The sequence below is a fragment of the Perissodus microlepis genome, chromosome 6 (assembly GCF_051167445.1).
Source record: "Perissodus microlepis isolate ML-2025 ecotype Zambia chromosome 6, ASM5116744v1, whole genome shotgun sequence".
Lineage (NCBI taxonomy): Eukaryota > Metazoa > Chordata > Actinopteri > Cichliformes > Cichlidae > Perissodus > Perissodus microlepis.
Window position 1 is genome coordinate 27,564,184 of NC_140466.1, and position 20,983 is coordinate 27,585,166.

Genomic DNA, 20,983 nt, shown 5'->3' on the forward strand with positions numbered 1-20,983 from the left:
TGCTAAAATTAGTCCACGCATTAGCATTAGAGTTTATTTGATGATCACTCAAACAGTCAAACTGTAATTTCCCCACCACGTTACTTTATGACATTAGCATGAAGCCTCCAGCTGTGCTCCGAAAGCTGTTAGCATGGCTGTTTTTAGCATTAGATTGTGTCACACCAGCACCTGAAAGAAAAGCTCTGAGTTTGATTTTGTGTTTTGCAGGCACTCAGGAGAAAAAGTCATGAAGTTTCTCGTGTTTGTCCTGTTAGTATCTCAGTGCTCGTCACTCACCAGTCAACAGTGTCACCACTGTGAACAAACATCCTGCGACTGCTCGAGCCAAAACCTTCAAGAAGTCCCTGCAGCCGCTTCAAAACTCATCACTGAGCTCGATCTCTCTTTAAACGCACTGGAGACGATAATGAAAGATGACTTTCTTTCATATGCCGCTTTGAGGGCTTTGTTCGTGAATAACAACAGGATCCAAACCATCCATGAAGACGCATTTCACCCACTGATTCATTTGGAGAAACTGGACTTGTCCTCAAACCAGTTGGAGACTTTGTCTTCTGGTTGGTTTCAGAACCTGATTTCTCTCCACTACTTGAATCTTTTGGGAAACAAATATACAACAGTGGGTCAGGGAAACCTTTTCCTGCCACTGAGGAGCTTGAAGACCCTCCATTTTGGAGGACCTTTCCTTCAGTCTGTCAGTAAAAGGGATTTTTCTGGCCTTTTTGGTCTTGAGGAACTTGTTTTTGAAGGAAATCATCTGCAAGTCTATGAAAACGGAAGTCTGAGACAAATTGGACCCTTTAGCCATGTAACACTTAGTCTTAATGGAGTATTTCACAGAGATTTAGCAGTAGTACGAGCTATATTGTTAGACGTTGTTCATCCAAACACAACAGTGACATTCACTGACACACAGTTCAACAAAAGTTTGCAAATGTTGCCACTTCATGTGGCCATCGAGCGTGGTGCTACAGGTCTTAGTTTCAAAAATGTGAACATGTCTGTGTCAGCTTGTGTACAACTTATGAATATTTTTTCGGGCTCTGATCTGACCTTTTTTGCTGTTGAAGATTCACAGTTCTTTGAAGATGAAGAGGAAGTCTTTCTTGTTGACATAAACCTGACCAGCTTGGATGTCATCGTCTTCAAAAACATTGATATTAACGTGTTCTACCGTGTTCCTGAACTCCATTTCATGCAAAATATACTGACTGTAGTAAGAAAGGCATCTGTGATAAACTCCAAGTTGTTTGTCATTCCCTGCCAATCCACTATTCATTTCTCAGATTTGGAGGTTTTGGACATCAGTGACAACATAATCGGAGATTTGACACTTATGGAAATGATGTGTTATGGCATTGGTGTCCTTCTAAATCTCCGCACACTCAACATCAGCAAAAATATTGTGTCTTCAATCAACAGCAAACTCTTCACTAAACTAGAAAAGCTGGAAAACCTCGACATGAGTAGAAACTCATTTGACAGCATGCCTTCGACTTGTTCCTGGCCAGCAAGTCTCAAGTTCTTAAACCTTTCGTCAACTTCTCTTCCTGAGGTGACATCCTGCCTACCACAGAGCCTACAGATCCTTGATTTATCCAGAAATAAACTGACTGTCTTTAACATTGAGTTGCCGCTTCTCAAAGAGCTGTACATCTCTGGCAACAAGCTTGGAAATCTCCCTGATGGGCATTTATATGTCAGCCTCGCAGTTCTCTCCATTCAAGACAACAACTTGGCCAAATTCAGCAGTAAAAACCTGCATGATTACCAGAGCCTGAGGGTCCTGGAAGCTGCTGGCAACCCTTACGTCTGTTCATGTGACTTTGTAGGTTTCGTGACAAATGACTTGATGAACCACAAAACTGTAGTTAGACATGACTTAAAGTCTTACATCTGTGACTCTCCCGATGCAGTGAGGGGGGAGAGAGTGTCAGACGTGAAGCTGTCAGTGTTTGAGTGCCACACAGCTTTAGCGATTTCTTTGCTCTGCTTAGGCATTCTGGTGCTGTGTGTGCTCATTGCAGGTCTGTGTTATAAGTTCAGCGTTGTGGGGTTAAACGAAGGTGACCTGGGTGGAGGCAAATGTGATGCCAGCAGTCGAGCAGTCGGAACTGCCGTTCTGACAGAACTTTGTCAAAATCAGGTTGCGGAAAGCGATGAACTCTAGGACGTACCTGGAGTCGCCTCACGACGAAGATCACATTCCAGTGTTCTGGCAAAGTCTGAGAACAGCGATTAAAACATCTGAAATTGATAATAAAGACAATCTATAAAAGGGTTTATACTTACAATTTTGATTGTACAAACACATATTTTACATTTTCTAAGCGCTACAATGTCAGGGACTTTATGCTACAAATATATTTTAAGATTATTATATTTTAGTATGATATTTTAAGAGTATTATCAAAGACAGCATGGCGTATTTTGAATGTAATTTGGTCAATCTTTTTTAAAAACTCAATTTTCTCAAGAATTCCCTTCATTTGACAGTAAAAACAAAGTACAGAAGGGTGTATACGGATCATTTTGGAATCTTTTAAAACTTGCCCTTGTATTTCTGAAATCCTTTTAAAATCTTTCTCTTAACTTGTCATATAAATGTGCTAAAAAAAAAAAAAAGCTTAGCTCTTTGGACATATTTTGGGTTGGAGCTGCATATTACTCATATATCTTTCAGTATTGTGCTAATTTAGTTTGAATGTTTCAGGAGTTGTTCTTTTCTTTCTTTTGAAGTTCTTTTTTCCCTCCATGAATGCATGTACTCTAGTGGAGGTTGACATAAAAACTAATGAGAGATAAGTGAGTGGTCTATTACAGGTCATAATGGTTTTATATACAATAAAGATTAAAAAAGGCAAAATGATCTTTTTGTTTTTGTTCACTGGAATGTTTCAAAGTTATCATAAGTACCAAAACCTGTAACTGACACAATTTATGTATATGTGAAAAACTCAAACAAAAGTGATTATATAATCAGTTGCACAAGATTTTTGGGCAATGACACATTTTGTGTTGTAATTTTGCCTCTGTGCACCACCGCAATGGATTTAAAATCAAATAAGGCAAGCGTAGAGTTTCAGCTTTAATTCAAGGCTTGAATAAAAGTATCACTTTAACTGATTAAGAATTACAGTCATTTTTATCCAAATTGCCCATTTTCAAAAGACATTGAAAAAAATATAATTTTTGTTATAATAAAGATTGTTTTTAATACTTGTATGAAAGTTTTCAGTCAGTAATTGCTGGAAGGGTAGAACACGTTGACATCACCATTTGCTCTGCTTCACCTTTGGTGCAAGCTACCATCAGCTGCTTACTGGTTGTGAGTCTCTGCCTCCAGTTTGTCTCCAGTAGCTGAAAAGCATGTAAAATGTAAATATAAGGAGAATGCAGTGATTTGCAAATGCCACAAACCATTATTTTGTTTTTATTTTTAATTAATATGAACTGAGGAAAAATGGAAAAGTGTTCTGTCGTAAGACAAAACAACATTTGCAATTCTTTTTGAAAAACTTGGATCCTCTGCCCTCTCCACTGAAGATGAGAGACTATCCAGCTTCTTATTATTCCCAGTGCAAAACTCTGCATCTCTGACACTATGTGGATGCATCAATGCATATGGAATTGACATCTTGCACATCTGGAAAGACGTACCACACCTAAAACATAGCAGCAGAGTTTAAGAACAGTTCAGTCAAACCATTATAAAGGTTAATAAGCAGTTTTTGTGGATGAAGCTGTATTTCCCTAACAGCATCTTTCTGCAGCAGTGCTCTGCTTTTACTGACCACAAATTTTTGTGGAAGTCCACATTAAAACTTTCCTATCATGCAGAAAAAAAAGTAGAACTTGAATTTCCCGTTGTCTAAATGCTGACATGTGTCAGTTTCTCTGCTCTTAAAATGTTGCAATCTTGGTCAAAATAAGCAACTTCCCAAGTCCATATTGATATTACTGTTACAGAACTATTTTTAAAGCTTCAGCAAGTGAACAAACACTAACAAACAACAATGAATGCTGTTTGTTAGTGTGATTATAAAATTCATTTTCTTTATTTGATCACAGGAGGGTTGAGGTTGGCTGAAAGGTGGCGCTGACACAGATTTATTTTGGATTGCTTGCGGTTTATTTAACTTTAGTCCCTCAATCTAACACAATGAACAAGTGCTACAGTCACACTCTTTCAGGCTCATTCTCACACAGGATGGAGTAAAGTCTTTATGACCTAAGCCTAACTGCACCTTTTGTCTTTTTCTTCCCTTTATGTTTATGGAATATTTAACAATTGTCATTTTTCTCGGGCACTTGAACATAAACACATTTTATTGAAATGCTCGACAAAATATATGAAAGAAATGAGACACCAGAGAAACTAATACCTAGCTTCTGTTCTGCTTATCTCTAATCCCTGCAGGGAAACTGTCTCTACTTCTGAATATGACAGGACCAGTGTGAGGCATGAAGAAATAATTTAGCGACAAACAGAAGTAGTGCAGGGCCCTTACAAAGCAGTCAGTATCCTGGCTGTGCAGAAGGAGGACGGGACATTTCACCTGTGAGGAACACAGCAAGATTTATCGAGTTATTTTTTCTTCATTTCTCTTCTAAACCCGATTAAACCTGTTTTTAGATCAGTTAATTTAAGAGGTGGGAAGTAACGAAGTCAAAAAATAGCTAGCGAGGAAGAAAAAGGGGAACGAGGGTTTTTTTAAGTGGCAGAAGTGCAACATTTCTATCAGCTCAACAAACATCAGCAAACACACAAACTGTCTGTGTTCAGTTTGTCTCACTGTGTGTTGCTAGCTAAAGGTCCAGCTGCTGTATTTCACAGGCAGAGAAAAGAAAAAGAGCAAACTTCACTCAGAGATGGAGAAAGATGTAAGAGGACAGGACAGGAGAGGTTAGGTTTAAAGGTAAGGACTGCTCAGTGACGCTTGATAAACTGCAAATCTAGTGTTGCAGAGATCAGTTTGCATTTAAGCTGATTATGCTCAGATACATTCATTGAATTCTGACTTTATATCAATTGTATACCGTCTAGTATTAAAATAGGTATAAAGTGTATAGTGTCAGTGTAGGAAATGGAGCTAAGCAAAGACATCTGTGAAACATCTGTTGACATCTTGTTGAATTCACTTGTGTAAATCCACAAAGAGCAGAAGGGCTGCTGATCACAGCCTGTATATAAAGAAACTTCTCCGAAGCTCATATTAGAAATTATTGTGAGTTGTGATTCTTTTCCCTGTGCTGATCAACTACACAGATCTTAGGGTTCCCCCATCTGCTGAATCCCACTGTAACCCTTGACTGTGCTCACTTTACTGTTTAGGTGTGGAAGCAAAGTCAGCCTCTACAATGTAGGGAACAGAAAATAGTTATTTTCACTGCGTCTGTCCTAGATAACAGATTCAAGCTGAGTACATCCATTACAATTACAATTTAGATTTGAATAACATTTGTATGCTCATGTATTCATATTTTCTTTTAAATATATTAATATAGCAAAACCAACAAAAATGGCTCGTAGAATTGTCCTTAAAGGAGCTACTTTTTATTTTTACTGTGCATTTTCACTTTTGAGAAAAAACGTTGCTTCAGTACTTTAACTTTTACTGGAGTATGTTTTAACACCTGTATCAGTACTTCTACTTAAGTAAAGAAAGTCTGTACTTTTGCCACCTCTAAATAAGTTTAAACGATGCAATGACAAACAAATAAAAATATCAAAATAATTAAGATTAAATTCATTTTCAAGAATATTTACCAATTCCATTCTTTTTTTTTTTTTTAATGCACAGATTAAAGATTTTGTAAAGACTGTAAACATTCCTCAGAGATTTTGATAGGACAGCATCACAGAGTTGCTACAGATGTCAACAGAACACATCTATGATGTGAATCTCATATTCCACCACTTCTTAAAGTGTTGAAAACAAGCCTGACATGACATTAGCATGAAGCCTCCAGCTGTGCTCCAAAGCTGTTAGCATGGCTGTTTCATTATTAGATTGTGTCACACCAGCACCTGAAAGAAAAGCTCTGAGTTTGATTTTGTGTTTGTTTGTGTTTTGCAGGCACTCAGGAGAATAAGTCATGAAGTTTCTCGTGTTTGTCCTGTTAGTATCTCAGTGCTCGTCACTCACCAGTCAACAGTGTCACCACTGTGAACAAACATCCTGCGACTGCTCGAGCCAAAACCTTCGAGAAGTCCCTGCAGCCGCTTCAAAACTCATCACTGAGCTCGATCTCTCTTTAAACGCACTGGAGACGATAATGAAAGATGACTTTCTTTCATATGCCGCTTTGAGGGCTTTGTTCGTGAATAACAACAGGATCCAAACCATCCATGAAGACGCATTTCACCCACTGATTCATTTGGAGAAACTGGACTTGTCCTCAAACCAGTTGGAGACTTTGTCTTCTGGTTGGTTTCAGAACCTGATTTCTCTCCACTACTTGAATCTTTTGGGAAACAAATATACAACAGTGGGTCAGGGAAACCTTTTCCTGCCACTGAGGAGCTTGAAGACCCTCCATTTTGGAGGACCTTTCCTTCAGTCTGTCAGTAAAAGGGATTTTTCTGGCCTTTTTGGTCTTGAGGAACTTGTTTTTGAAGGAAATCATCTGCAAGTCTATGAAAACGGAAGTCTGAGACAAATTGGACCCTTTAGCCATGTAACACTTAGTCTTAATGGAGTATTTCACAGAGATTTAGCAGTAGTACGAGCTATATTGTTAGACGTTGTTCATCCAAACACAACAGTGACATTCACTGACACACAGTTTGAAAATAGTTTGCAAATGTTGCCACTTCATGTGGCCATCGAGCGTGGTGCTACAGGTCTTAGTTTCAAAAATGTGAACATGTCTGTGTCAGCTTGTGTACAACTTATGAATATTTTGTCGGGCTCTGAACTCACCAGTGTTGCCATTGAAGATTCACAGTTCTTTGAAGATGAAGAGGAAGTCTTTCTTGTTGACATAAACCTGACCAGCTTGGAGGTCATTTTTCTCAGAAACATTGATATTGTTTGGTTCTACCGTTTTCCTGAACTCAGTTTTATGCAAAATATACTGACTGTAGTAAGAAGGGCATCTGTGATAAACTCCAAGGTGTTTGTCATTCCCTGCCAATCCATTATTCATTTCACAAACCTGGAGTTTTTGGACATCAGTGACAACACAGTCGCAGATCGTGCATTTATGGAAATGATGTGTTATGGAAAGGAGGATGTCCTTCTAAATCTCCGCACACTCAACATCAGCAAAAATCGTTTGTTTTTAATCAGCAGTGAACTCTTCACTAGACTAGAAAAGCTGGAAAACCTCGACATGAGTAGAAACTCATTTGACAGCATGCCTTCGACTTGTTCCTGGCCAGCAAGTCTCAAGTTCTTAAACCTTTCGTCAACTTCTCTTCCTGAGGTGACATCCTGCCTACCACAGAGCCTACAGATCCTTGATTTATCCAGAAATAAACTGACTGTCTTTAACATTGAGTTGCCGCTTCTCAAAGAGCTGTACATCTCTGGCAACAAGCTTGAAAATCTCCCTGATGGGCATTTATATGTCAGCCTCGCAGTTCTCTCCATTCAAGACAACAACTTGGCCAAATTCAGCAGTAAAAACCTGCATGATTACCAGAGCCTGAGGGTCCTGGAAGCTGCTGGCAACCCTTACGTCTGTTCATGTGACTTTGTAGGTTTCGTGACAAATGACTTGATAAAACAAGAAGCTGTAGTTAGACATGACTTAAAGTCTTACATCTGTGACTCTCCCGATGCAGTGAGGGGGGAGAGAGTGTCAGACGTGAAGCTGTCAGTGTTTGAGTGCCACACAGCTTTAGCGATTTCTTTGCTCTGCTTAGGCATCCTGGTGCTGTGTGTGCTCATTGCAGGTCTGTGTTATAAGTTCAGCGTTGTGTGGTACATGAGGATGACCTGGGCATGGCTAAAAGCAAAGAGAAAGCCAAAGTTGAAGAAGGGAGTGCTCCAGTACGATGCCTTTGTGTCCTACAGTGAAATGGACTCTGGCTGGGTGGAGGCGCATCTGACCCCGGCCCTGGAGCAGTCAGAACCGCCCCTCCGCCTCTGCCTCCACAAGAGAGATTTTGTTCCCGGAGGATGGATCATAGACAACATCATGGACGCTATAGAGAAGAGCCACAGAACGCTCTTCGTCCTCTCCCAGAACTTTGTCAGAAGCGAGTGGTGCAAGTACGAGCTTGACTACACCCATTTTAGATTGTTTGATCAAAACGATGACGCAGTCGTGCTGATTCTACTGGAGCCCATTGACAAAAATAACATCCCCAAAAAGTTCATCAGGCTGCGGAAAGTGATGAACTCCAGGACGTACCTGGAGTGGCCTGATGATGAAGATCAGATCCCAGCGTTCTGGCAAAGTCTGAGAACAGCGATCGAAACACCTGAAATTGACGATACAAACAATCTATAAAAGCGTGTATATTTCACATTTTGAATATACACTCACTTTTATATTGACATTTTCTAAAAGCTAAAATGTCCCCGACTTTATGCTGAAAGCAGGTATTATTATAAGTAAATAAATATAATAAAATTTATATCATTTTTTTATATTTACTTTCTTCAATTAATCCCTACAATTAACCATTAAAACAATAATTTTGGAGATTTTGTTAATCCGAATTTGCAATTCTAAAAATATTTGAAAGTCCTCCTGTTTGACTCGCCATATAAATGTGCTAAAAAAGTTTAGCTCTTTGTACACAATTTGCGTAATAAAGTACTCATTTATCCGTCTGTATTAAATTTTGTTTAAAATAAAATATAATCCTGTCTGGAATTGCTCAGTTTTTTCCTTTTTTTTGTTTTCTACTCCTCTTTAATTTCCTAGAAGAGATGATGCACAAGAGATGGATGGTTCCAGCTCTTTGTTAGCATGCTCAGTCTGTCCATTAGTATATGCGAGAGTCTTGTGATTGGTCCAGACTATGAAACCTCCAAAGTTGTAGTTTCTCTCTGCAGACGAGAGGTAATGAGGGGGAAAAAAACACATGGACGAATATTTCCATGTCTTGTTGGGTGAGGACTGCTCCCACACCTGACTCTGAGGTGTCCTCTTCCACTAGGAACTGTTTACTTAAGTCAGGTTGAGTGAGAATGTGGATGTAGTGGAGAGCTGTCTGAATTTGTCTGCAGAGTTCCACTGAAAAGGGTGCTTGGGAGAGGTTAAACTGATTAGTAGCGACGCAACTCCATTGAAACCACGAATAAACCTGTAATAGAAGCTTGTAAAACCCAGAAACCTTTTCAGATGTCTCCTGTCTGAGGGTACGGGCCAGTCGACCACAGCCTTTACTTTTACAGGGTCTGCTTGCAGTTGCTCTCTTCCCACAATGAATCCCAAAAGAGACACAGAAACTAGTGCTGTCAGCATTAATCCCGTTAAAATGATGTTAACACCATAACCGCTTTAACGCAGCAAATCTCCGTTAACGAATTATCGCGGTTCGCTCCGTGCATGGGGCTGCACGGCGCTAACGCGTTGACGCTGTGCAGCCCCACGCACGGGGTGAACCGCGATAATTCGCTAACGGAGATTTGCTGCGTTAATGCGGTTATAGCATTAACATAATTTTAACAAGATAACGCTGCCAGCACTAACAGAAACACATTTTTCTCCTGTCACATAGGAACAGTTTTTCGAGAGGAGCTGGAGGACCAGACGGACATGTTTCTAGTGCTCCTGGAGAGACTTAGAGAAGATCAGGATATCATCTAGACACACAAACACAAAGTGATTATTGAAATCTCGTAGCACATCGTTGATCAGGGCCTGAAACACTGCAGGGGCATTGGTCAAACAAATTGGCATAACCAGATACTCAAAATGTCCAAAAGGGTGTTGAATGTTGTTCTCCATTCGTCTCCTACCTTAATTCTGACCAGGTGATGATAAGTGTTACAGACTTCCAGTTTAGTAAAGATAGTCTCACCTTGAAGCAGTTCAAAAGCAGTTGTGAGGAGAGGTAAAGCATACTTGGTCCCTGCGTACACTTTCACAGTCAAAACAAAAGTTAAGAACGAGTGTTTTGTCTTTTTTTTCCCATGAAGTAAAATCCAGCACCAAAGGGAGACAAAGATGGGCGGATTATGCCACCTGTGAGGGAATCTTAGCAGCCGAGGTAGAGCAGTCCTGGGGGCTGGCTGGGTGGCCAGCAGCATAGGTGGAGCAACCCTGCAGGCCAGCCAGGTGGCAGAATATATGTTCTCAATTTAGCTGATTTAGCTGAATCACAGAATTTAGCGATTCCAATTCCATTATTAACATCAATTATCGATTCAATTTCTTATCGATTCTCGTATGGACCTTCATCGCATTCTCATTGGCTCCACTTCAAGAGTGACCACCATCACTTTAACATGCTAAGCAGCGTATCACAGGCATTATAGTAATGCAAATGAATTGCATGCTACATATATTTCCTCTTTTGTTGTGATCAATGTTGGGGTTGTTACTCAAAAAAGTAATTATTACACATATTATACACAAGACTTTTCTTAAAAAGTAACAATAGCCACCCCAGTCACTACCTAACACACTCAACGTGTCACGGCATTTTCAGTTTCTTGTGTTTTGGTATTTTTTTGTATTATGATTTATGGTTTGATTCTTTAGCTGTGCTGTTTTGATTATTCTTCTAGGTTTAGTTCAGTGTCGAGTTTGCGTCTTTGTGATTTGTTTCTCGTTTCCTGTTTTATTTTGATCGTCCCAGTCCTTTGTCAGTGTATTCAGTTTTACTGCCCCTGTCTCGTTAGCCCTAATTTCTCCCAGCTGTGTCTCCCTCCTGTTTCCTATTCCCTGATTACTCCACTGTGTATATAAGCCCTCTGTTGCGTCGTTAATGTTTCCTACCCTCAGTAAGCTGTGTGTTTGTCTTGTACTCCTGTTTAGTTTCTCTGTTCAGAGCTTTGTATTGTTTTTGTGAGTTTTATTTATGAGGAGATTTTTCCAGCAGTAAAGCTGCATTTTGAGTTCCAGTCCCGTCTTTGAGAGTCCTGCATTTCAGGGCCTTTTTTCCTGCCTGCCTGCCACACAGCCTATCGTGACACAGCATGCTCCTACAAAGCTTTTTATTATAATTAACAGAGTTGATATTTGGTTTCCCCTGCAGTGAAGCCATAGACCACAGCTCCCCCAGAGTAATAAAGTACATTGCTTAATAACTCCCAGGAGAAAGTAATTAGTTATTCTACTCATTACATTACTTTCATGTTACTCTGTAAAATAACCTCAACCACACTGTCTCATAATTAGCATTTAACATTACAAATCTCGAGGTTGCAGTCCTACACACCAACACAAATCCCTGCGCTAATGACAGCAAACATATGATCCTTCTCTCAGTATTTAGGTGTGAAAACAAAGCTCACAGCACAAAGAAAAGATGAAAACCAGCACAAAGAGACTTTTGAGTGATTCTACTTTAGAAACACAAACCGGCAGAAAAGGAGCCTGCAGTGTGACTGCTCATCCCTGCTTTTGCTACCTGTTGAAGTGCAAAGCTTGACTGCTAGGCTGGGGTCAGCATTCACTCAGCTAACGTCACAAACTGAAATCAGCTAATTGCAGCACAAATGCAACCGTCAAATAACTGTAACCGTTCAACGGAGGGAGTTTCTTGTTTTGTTTTTTCCTCCAGTCGGACAAAACAAGTAAAGACAAGTACAGCCACACTCTTCGATAGCGTACACACCCATTCTCACACGGCATGGAATTAATCTTTTAGGATTTAAACTTAAATGCACCTTTTCTTTTTTTTTGCTTTACTTTTTGAATATTTAACAAAAAACATTTTTGTTGGGCGTTTGAAGGCACATGTATTTTATTCAAATAACATATAGAGGAAGCTTTCTACAGACAACTGAACAGTAAAACCAGAGAAACCATTTATCCTATTCTTATCCCAAAGCCCTGCAGACAAACTGCCACTCTGTTTCTGTATCACCACTTCCTAATATGGCAGGATGTATGCCAGACATAGGGAAATAGTTAAGCCACAACCAATAGAAGTGGCACAGGACACTTCAGAAGTTGTTCTGAATGTTCAGAAGAAGGGTGAGACATTTCAACTGTGACCAAGACGGGACATTTATGAAGGTATTTTCTCATTATTTTGTTCTGTGCAGGCCTATCGCTGTTAAGCTTGTTTTTTTGACCAGAGAATTTATTATGTTTTAATGATATGTTGAAAAACTAATTATAACATCAGTAACATTAAATTTGAATGCATTTTCAAGAACATTTTCCAATTCCATTTTTAAATTCTTTGTTTATATGCAATTAAAGACACACATGATTTTCCTACTTCAGTGACACATTCTGAACTCTATAACAATCAAGACAAATTCCACACTAGGAAAAGCAAGTCAAGTGTCAACTATTAGACAATTATTTAAAGATCGTAGATTATATTGTGTACATTGTGTTATTGTGATGATTTACTGGCATACGCGTATATAATACTGTTCTTTTATTCCTCTGAAAAGTAAGAATTTGTGTTTGTGTGAATTTGGTTCAGACGTTTGTGGTCCCTGATGTCTTTTCTGCAGACGTGTCTTTCTTAATGATCACTCGATTGCTGCCAGTGGGTCAAACTGTAATTTCCCCACCACGTTACTTTATGACATTAGCACGAAGCCTCCAGCTGTGCTCCAAAAGCTGTTAGCATGGCTGTTTCATTATTAGATTGTGTCACACCAGCACCTGAAATAAAAGCTCTGAGTTTGATTTTGTGTTTTGCAGGCACTCAGGAGAATAAGTCATGAAGTTTCTCGTGTTTGTCCTGTTAGTATCTCAGTGCTCGTCACTCACCAGTCAACAGTGTCACCACTGTGAACAAACATCCTGCGACTGCTCGAGCCAAAACCTTCGAGAAGTCCCTGCAGCCGCTTCAAAACTCATCACTGAGCTCGATCTCTCTTTAAACGCACTGGAGACGATAATGAAAGATGACTTTCTTTCATATGCCGCTTTGAGGGCTTTGTTCGTGAATAACAACAGGATCCAAACCATCCATGAAGACGCATTTCACCCACTGATTCATTTGGAGAAACTGGACTTGTCCTCAAACCAGTTGGAGACTTTGTCTTCTGGTTGGTTTCAGAACCTGATTTCTCTCCACTACTTGAATCTTTTGGGAAACAAATATTCAACACTTGGTCAGGGAAACCTTTTCCTGCCACTGAGGAGCTTGAAGACCCTCCATTTTGGAGGACCTTTCCTTCAGTCTGTCAGTAAAAGGGATTTTTCTGGCCTTTTTGGTCTTGAGGAACTTGTTTTTGAAGGAAATCATCTGCAAGTCTATGAAAACGGAAGTCTGAGACAAATTGGACCCTTTAGCCATGTAACACTTAGTCTTAATGGAGTATTTCACAGAGATTTAGCAGTAGTACGAGCTATATTGTTAGACGTTGTTCATCCAAACACAACAGTGACATTCACTGACACACAGTTCAACAAAAGTTTGCAAATGTTGCCACTTCATGTGGCCATCGAGCGTGGTGCTACAGGTCTTAGTTTCAAAAATGTGAACATGTCTGTGTCAGGTTGTGTACAACTTGTGAATATTTTGTCGGGCTCTGATCTGACCTTTTTTGCCATTGAAGATTCTCACATCTTCAAAAATGAAGAGGAAGTCCTTCTGCGTCACATAAGCCTAAACAGCTTGGATGTCATAGTCTTCAAAAACATTGATATTAATTCATTCTACAGTTTTCCTGCCCTGAATTTCATAAACAGTATGATGAAACTAGTAAGAAGGGCATCTATGATAAACACTATGTTGTTTGCCATTCCTTGTCAATCCATTATTCATTTCACAAACCTGGAGGTTTTGGACATCAGTGACAACATAATCGGAGATTTGACACTTATGGAAATTATGTGCTATGGCATGGGTGTCCTTCTAAAGCTCCACACACTCAACATCAGCAGAAATCGTTTGTCTTCAATCAACAGCAAACTCTTCACTAGACTAGAAAAGCTGGAAAACCTCGACATGAGTAGAAACTCATTTGACAGCATGCCTTCGACTTGTTCCTGGCCAGCAAGTCTCAAGTTCTTAAACCTTTCGTCAACTTCTCTTCCTGAGGTGACATCCTGCCTACCACAGAGCCTACAGATCCTTGATTTATCCAGAAATAAACTGACTGTCTTTAACATTGAGTTGCCGCTTCTCAAAGAGCTGTACATCTCTGGCAACAAGCTTGGAAATCTCCCTGATGGGCATTTATATGTCAGCCTCGCAGTTCTCTCCATTCAAGACAACAACTTGGCCAAATTCAGCAGTAAAAACCTGCATGATTACCAGAGCCTGAGGGTCCTGGAAGCTGCTGGCAACCCTTACGTCTGTTCATGTGACTTTGTAGGTTTCGTGACAAATGACTTGATAAAACAAGAAGCTGTAGTTAGACATGACTTCAAATCTTACATCTGTGACTCTCCCGATGCAGTGAGGGGGGAGAGAGTGTCAGACGTGAAGCTGTCAGTGTTTGAGTGCCACACAGCTTTAGCGATTTCTTTGCTCTGCTTAGGCATCCTGGTGCTGTGTGTGCTCATTGCAGGTCTGTGTTATAAGTTCAGCGTTGTGTGGTACATGAGGATGACCTGGGCATGGCTAAAAGCAAAGAGAAAGCCAAAGTTGAAGAAGGGAGTGCTCCAGTACGATGCCTTTGTGTCCTACAGTGAAATGGACTCTGGCTGGGTGGAGGCGCATCTGATCCCGGCCCTGGAGCAGTCAGAACCGCCCCTCCGCCTCTGCCTCCACAAGAGAGACTTTGTTCCCGGAGGATGGATCGTAGACAACATCATGGACGCTATAGAGAAGAGCCACAGAACGCTCTTCGTCCTCTCCCAGAACTTTGTCAGAAGCGAGTGGTGCAAGTATGAGCTTGACTACACCCATTTTAGATTGTTTGATCAAAACGATGACGCAGTCGTGTTGATTCTACTGGAGCCCATTGACAAAAATAACATCCCCAAAAAGTTCATCAGGCTGCGGAAAGTGATGAACTCCAGGACGTACCTGGAGTGGCCTGATGATGAAGATCAGATCCCAGCGTTCTGGCAAAGTCTGAGAACAGCGATCGAAACACCTGAAATTGACGATACAAACAATCTATAAAGGCATTTATAGTTAGAAATATTAAAATGAGTGTACATTCAAATTATGTTTTCTAAGTGCTACAATGTCAGTGATTTTATGCTATGAATACAGCGTAACATACTACTTTTATCTTTTAGTATTTTATTTTAACAAAATTAATATGAAAAGTTATGATCTAATTTTTTTTAAGTAGAATGTAATTTAGTACATTTTTTTTAATAATGCCATTTTCTCAGCTGACTCACTTCAATTCAATTCCTTTTACTTTACAGGACAGGAGATTGTATACTTATAATGTTGCAGTTTAAAAAAATACCTGCATTTGCATTTCTGAAATCCTCTGATTTAATTTCATCCAGTTATTGTGCCGATTGTGTTTGAAATGAAATGTAAATTCTGCCTGCAAATATGCTTTTCTCTATATTTTATAACAGTAGATATATTTTCTATATGAATGTATGCACACAAACCATGTACATACATGCATATACACATGTAGGTTTACATAATAAGTAAAGTGAGATAGTCAGTAGTCTTTTACTGGTCATAATTGTTTTATACAGGTCATTCCTGCTATTCAGTTTGAAGGTAGTAAAGTTTTAAAAACAAAAAGAGGCAAATTTTCCATGATTTTATGATTTTATCTGAAAGACGATTTATTAAACTATTACAAAAATAAACTCACAAAGCCCAGAACATTATTCTATCACAATTTTGCCCAAATTCTCCTCCCTGTTATAGGACAATCTCATGTCTTTGTGTTCAATGTACAGTCAGTCTTATATTTTTGTAAATATGAAAGGGAAAAATGTCCCTGACTTTGCTCAAATATAGTTTTCAGTGTGATAATAAACAAGTATTTTCAAAGAAAAAGATTTATTTTGATATTTGATGTAATTTTAATTCATGTCTTTGAGATTAAAAAGAACTTTTATTAAAATGTAGTCACATTTTTTAAATTATTCCATTCTGTTAATTTTCTCCCTTTAATTAACAGCAAAGATATGTATAATATTGTTTTATTTTATTTAGTTAATTTTAAAATAACACAGGTAAAACGGGGTGCACAGAGGAGAAACAGTGGACCGGATATGACATCACGTCCCAGTCATTCATAATTCACCGTTTTATCAAAGGTTTGCATGTTTCTAACATCTCTTAATTAAAAATGAAAAAATAATAACTTTTTAAAAACATTACTACTGAACTTCTTTAAATTTCCTTTTTACATGAACACCTGTAGCTTTTGGGTTTGTTACCAAAGGCCATACGTATAAGTAAGTAAAGATTTTATGATGACTTAATTTTTATTTATCATAACTAAATATTAAAGAATGACAACTGACAATGTCGATAATTGCCATTTATCTTGTACAAACATCTAAATTATTGTATGTATGTCATAGAAAATGGTCTAAAATCTTTAGTTTGCATGTGTGCTTTTTATAATGAATATAACATGTTAGACAAATCACAAAGTTACTGTGTTTGTTTTGCGTGTCTATGTGCTTGTGTGCCTAAAAGCGTGTGTAATTCTTTGTCAGCCTCTTGAGAGCTGACATATTGCTGCTATTGATCTTTAGCCCTAAAATCAACACAGAAGCCTGGATACTGATGACAGGCAGACCAGGAGTCAGGGTGTCCTGATAACACACACACACACACATTAAATAATGCTCTACATGCACACATAAACAGAAGCAAGACACGTATATACAATGTTACAGTACAAACCAGGTCAAATCGGCCTTAATCTGTGGAACAACTGCAATTATTGTGCAGTTTTCTGTGAAGAGTGTATTTCCTTTTTGATTTCAAAAATTCAAGTTTCAGTTTAAACTTTATCTGTAAGTACCAACTTCGATAGAGCATATTGCAAAACTTAATTTCTGTTGTCTTTGTTTTTCTCTTTGTGTTTTTAAAGGAGTCTTGTTCTGAAGCAGTACCAGCCTAGTTCATTGACACAGACTAAGCCTAAGTCAATAATCAGTAACAATCTCCACTGATTAAAGCTTTTAGTCCAAGACTAGCCCATGTCTGGGGAACTAATGATGCATGAGTTAAGTTTTAAGTTAGAAAAGCACATGGGTTTATGTTGGTAGCTTTTTGGAAAAACAGCACTGAAAACAAACCTACTTTTGTCTTTGTGGCCATTATTTTAGGTCTACATCAAACCGAGAGGCTGAACGGCATTTTATGGACTTTACAATTGGTGGTGCAGGTCTTTAAAACTTTACTTTAAAACTATGTGATAGGACATCTGGTATCTGAATATCTATTTTAAAATCTTTTTGAATGAATAAGCTCAGGAGGCCAAATCCCGACACAAACCACTGAAGATGTAAATCATAGAAAGATGGTGCAACACCGTAGAGTTTGTAGTTTTGGTCTTTTTGTATATTGACAATAAATGATAAAGTATCTCCTCCCTGTCAGCTTTAATTGGTTGAGTGGTTTTACACCATGAGATGCTAACAGCTCACCTGCTTATCAGTTTATTCCTTGAGGGCACTCTGATTTTCTCTGTTTTACTCTCCAAGTCAACCAGCAGCTGATGGCGCGTTACTTGGGTGCTTTAAAGAATATTACACTGTGTCGTTCATTAGGGAGAGTGTGTCTGGCCAGCCTGTGTGTTAGCCTGCTGTCGTAGGGGGCATGTGGTGGGCTGATGTGGGTTCAAAGTGTTCCCCTTTAAAAGTCAAAACAGCATGTGATTTGATTTCATGCTCTTTTATCCTTTAACTAGCCTGATAACAGGGACGGAAAAAGGCAATGATGTGTTTGTGTCCGCGTCTGGATAACAAATCTCCATCATCCCCTAGCAGAGGGTCCATTAGCTTCGGCCCCCCTCCCCGGTTGCCCAGTGATAAAGTAAACAATGTGTGTTTGACCAATCCCGCGCGCAAATATTTGTCCTGGAAGCTGCCTCATCCGACGCCAGTCACACACACGCCTACTGGCGTGTGCGGAGGTATATATACAGGGCCAGTCCTGGAGGGCACATCGAGTGAATCCATCAGTGACCCAGGCCAGACCTTTATTCTTGGACAGACACTAAACCTGGCAGCTAGGTAAGGTAAGGAAACTCAATATAAGCGTTTTTTCCTTTTTTTTGTTATTCCCAATCAAGTTCTTACTGTCCCTCTTTCTTCATTCATCTCACCAGGATTAGAAGCCGACATGGCTGCAGGTGTCATCAGGAACTGTCTCATCCAGGCTCCGACTCCGGCCTACTTCCCCATGATTTTTCAGCATTCTCTGTGTAAGGACAGTGCCTACGAGAAGACGCTGCCAGAGAAGCCAGAGGAGAGAGAAGACGAAGAAGAGAGACAGGCAGATGAAGACGAGGAGGACGAAGAATCTGAGGCTCAGGAGGAAGAGGAAGAAGGTTTGGAGGAGGTTTTCTTAAACCCCGCTCACCATGCTCTGGATGTGACCAAGCAGCTGCTGAGGTTCGCCGACGTCATCAGTCGCGATGTGCAGCGCTATTTCGGTCGCTGCTCCGGTGACCGAGAGGCGTGCGACATCTACAGCGACTCCATCTCCATCACCACCAGCGGGCGTCTGCGTTACTATGACGACCTGATGAGAATAGCGAGAGGAAGTCCTGAGATGCAGGAGAACAGCTTCCGGGCCTGTCCTGAAGAGCAGAGAGCCGCGGCTGCAAAAGGCAACAGCAGTGGGCTGGGGCCCCTGGCTGAACTGTTTGACCTCAGGGCCCCGAGCAAGGGCCGAGGCCAACCAATGATCAAACGACACCTGCCTCTCAGTTTCTGGACCGAGCCGATCCCCGGCTGCCCTCTGGTCACTCTGAGTAACACGCTTGACATCGCACACAGGACCGGCACCTCGCCTTCGCAGGACCTCACACGCACGGACGAGAACGCGCACATGCACTATAACGTCCCAGCGCAGCACAACATGCACACCCTCGACAGCGCTCAGCCAGACTTCAGCGACCTGTTGGCAAACTGGGATCCAAACCCGGAGCTCACTCACACGCTGACGGAGAACACAAACATGCAGCACTGATCACGCCAGCCTCAGCCTGGGACTGAAAAGACTCCACTTATGATCCTTTGACAAATACAGTTTTCTGCAGTTTGAAAGGGTCGGGACAAAGAACCTGCCATCTGAGCAGAGTGAGATTTAGTTTAATAAAACAATGTACCAGGACCCACTGTGTCCTCTACTACTGTAACATAATCGGATGTGAAACTGTTACGCTTTATTTCTGTTGCATAATATTTTGTAGAGCTGCTGTTGATATTTTATAAAATAGATTCATTAACATGAGTGTTGACTCTTTGTTGCTTTTATTTACTCCCTAATTCACAGTTTGGATTTTTGTCAAATATGGCTGTGTTGGGTTGAAAAATTACGTTTTTCTGAATAAATCCATCATCGTTTTGGTCATACAGTCGTGGAGCTGTTAAAAAAAAAGTTTAACTTCTTGTTTTGCCGCATGGATGCACAGGTGCACTCCAGGTCGCTGTAACATCCCTGCTGTGTGTGGCTACAGCATTGGGTTACAGGTGTAAAGAAAACACTACTCACCACACCCATCATTTATCTCACGGTATCTCTACTGTACATAGATGTTGTCCAAGGTTAAACAGACGGGCAGCAAAACAAACTTTTCTTTTGCAGCTGTTTCCTGGAGTGAAACCCTTCACATTAATGCGCAATTTACCTTTATCTGCGAATCGGTATTAGAGAGACGACAGGAAACTAAAAATGGAGACAGAGAGCGATGCTGGAAGCAATGACCTGCTTCTTTGAATCTCAGAGCAACATTGAGAAACCTGGACGTAGTTCAATAAAGTTCAAAGATATTCATTGAGTTTTAAAGTTATAAACAGAAACAGATGTGGCTCCCTTCCACAGCACGTCTTTTGTCCCGTCTCCCTCTCATCAACCACAACCGGTCACGGCAGATGGCTGCCACTCCCTGAGCCTGGTGCTGCCAGAGGTTTCTTCCTGTTAAAAGGGAGTTTTTCTTTCCCACTGTTGCCAAGTGCTTGCCCATAAAAACCTTACCTTACAATATAAACCTTGAGATGACTGTTGTTCTCATTTGGCGCTATATAAAAAAATTGAATTCAGCAAATAAATAAGACTTTTCAAAACATACGTTTTAGAGGAACACAAAGGTTAAAAGAAAAGAACCTTGCGGTTGTTTTAAGAGCTCAAACTTCAATCTCAACTTTTGAAGCAAGTTTTAAAATCCTGAAAACAGCTGGACAACCTCTGCCTGTGGAGAAAGACTCAGCGCTGTGAGCCGTGCGTATGTGAGTGTTACATGTACTGGTTTTAGATTAACTGAAGCGCACATCGACACGCACAGTAAAACGCAAAGCATCTGCATGACAAAGACAGCACTATGTTGACAGCACTCAGCTTCAGTGATATTTCACTTTGCTTGCTTGAAGAGAAAACAGAGAAACTTGCTATCTTTCTTGATTAATGGTGCTGTGGATTTAAATTTGAGGTCGTGACAGGGGCAACTGTGGAAAGTGGTCTCTGTAGTTTGAGCAAACATAAAGGGTGTGATAAATGGTAAGAGTTGTTAATCCACTTGTTAGTATCACTGTGGGAGTTTTTAGGTAAATGAGGGTTTGATAAGGAGCAGAAAGAGGAGTTAAAGTTAAAAGTGTTTTAATGCTACCGTGTGGTGTATGGGGAGGTCTATTTAAACGCTATAAACAAAAGAAACACAAACACAAACATACGAGTAGGTGTACGTGTGATCAAACACAGCAGTCGATCATCCAGTTTACCCAATTCTGAATCTACAAGGCATCGTTTGATTGGCCGAGACTG

General features: G+C 40.1%; 4 protein-coding genes across 4 annotated transcripts; all 4 read left to right on the plus strand.

The window, feature by feature from the left end:
• The first annotated feature begins 229 nt into the window (after positions 1–229).
• Positions 230–2,856, plus strand: LOC146385815 (toll-like receptor 2 type-2). Its single transcript, XM_084931793.1, has one exon. The coding sequence runs from the start codon at positions 230–232 to the stop codon at positions 2,171–2,173; it is 1,944 nt and encodes a 647-aa protein (XP_084787919.1). The 3' UTR covers positions 2,174–2,856.
• A 3,231-nt stretch (positions 2,857–6,087) lies between these two features.
• Positions 6,088–8,553, plus strand: LOC146385816 (toll-like receptor 2). The gene has a single exon (XM_084931794.1). It carries the CDS (start codon positions 6,103–6,105, stop codon positions 8,464–8,466), a length of 2,364 nt encoding a protein of 787 aa, XP_084787920.1. The 5' UTR covers positions 6,088–6,102; the 3' UTR covers positions 8,467–8,553.
• A 3,750-nt stretch (positions 8,554–12,303) lies between these two features.
• LOC146385817 (toll-like receptor 2) lies at positions 12,304–15,178 on the plus strand. Its single transcript, XM_084931795.1, has one exon. The coding sequence runs from the start codon at positions 12,818–12,820 to the stop codon at positions 15,176–15,178; it is 2,361 nt and encodes a 786-aa protein (XP_084787921.1). The 5' UTR covers positions 12,304–12,817.
• Positions 15,179–18,340: 3,162 nt separating this feature from the next.
• Positions 18,341–19,192, plus strand: percc1 (proline and glutamate rich with coiled coil 1). The gene has a single exon (XM_084930019.1). The coding sequence runs from the start codon at positions 18,341–18,343 to the stop codon at positions 19,190–19,192; it is 852 nt and encodes a 283-aa protein (XP_084786145.1).
• The last annotated feature ends 1,791 nt before the right edge of the window (positions 19,193–20,983 follow it).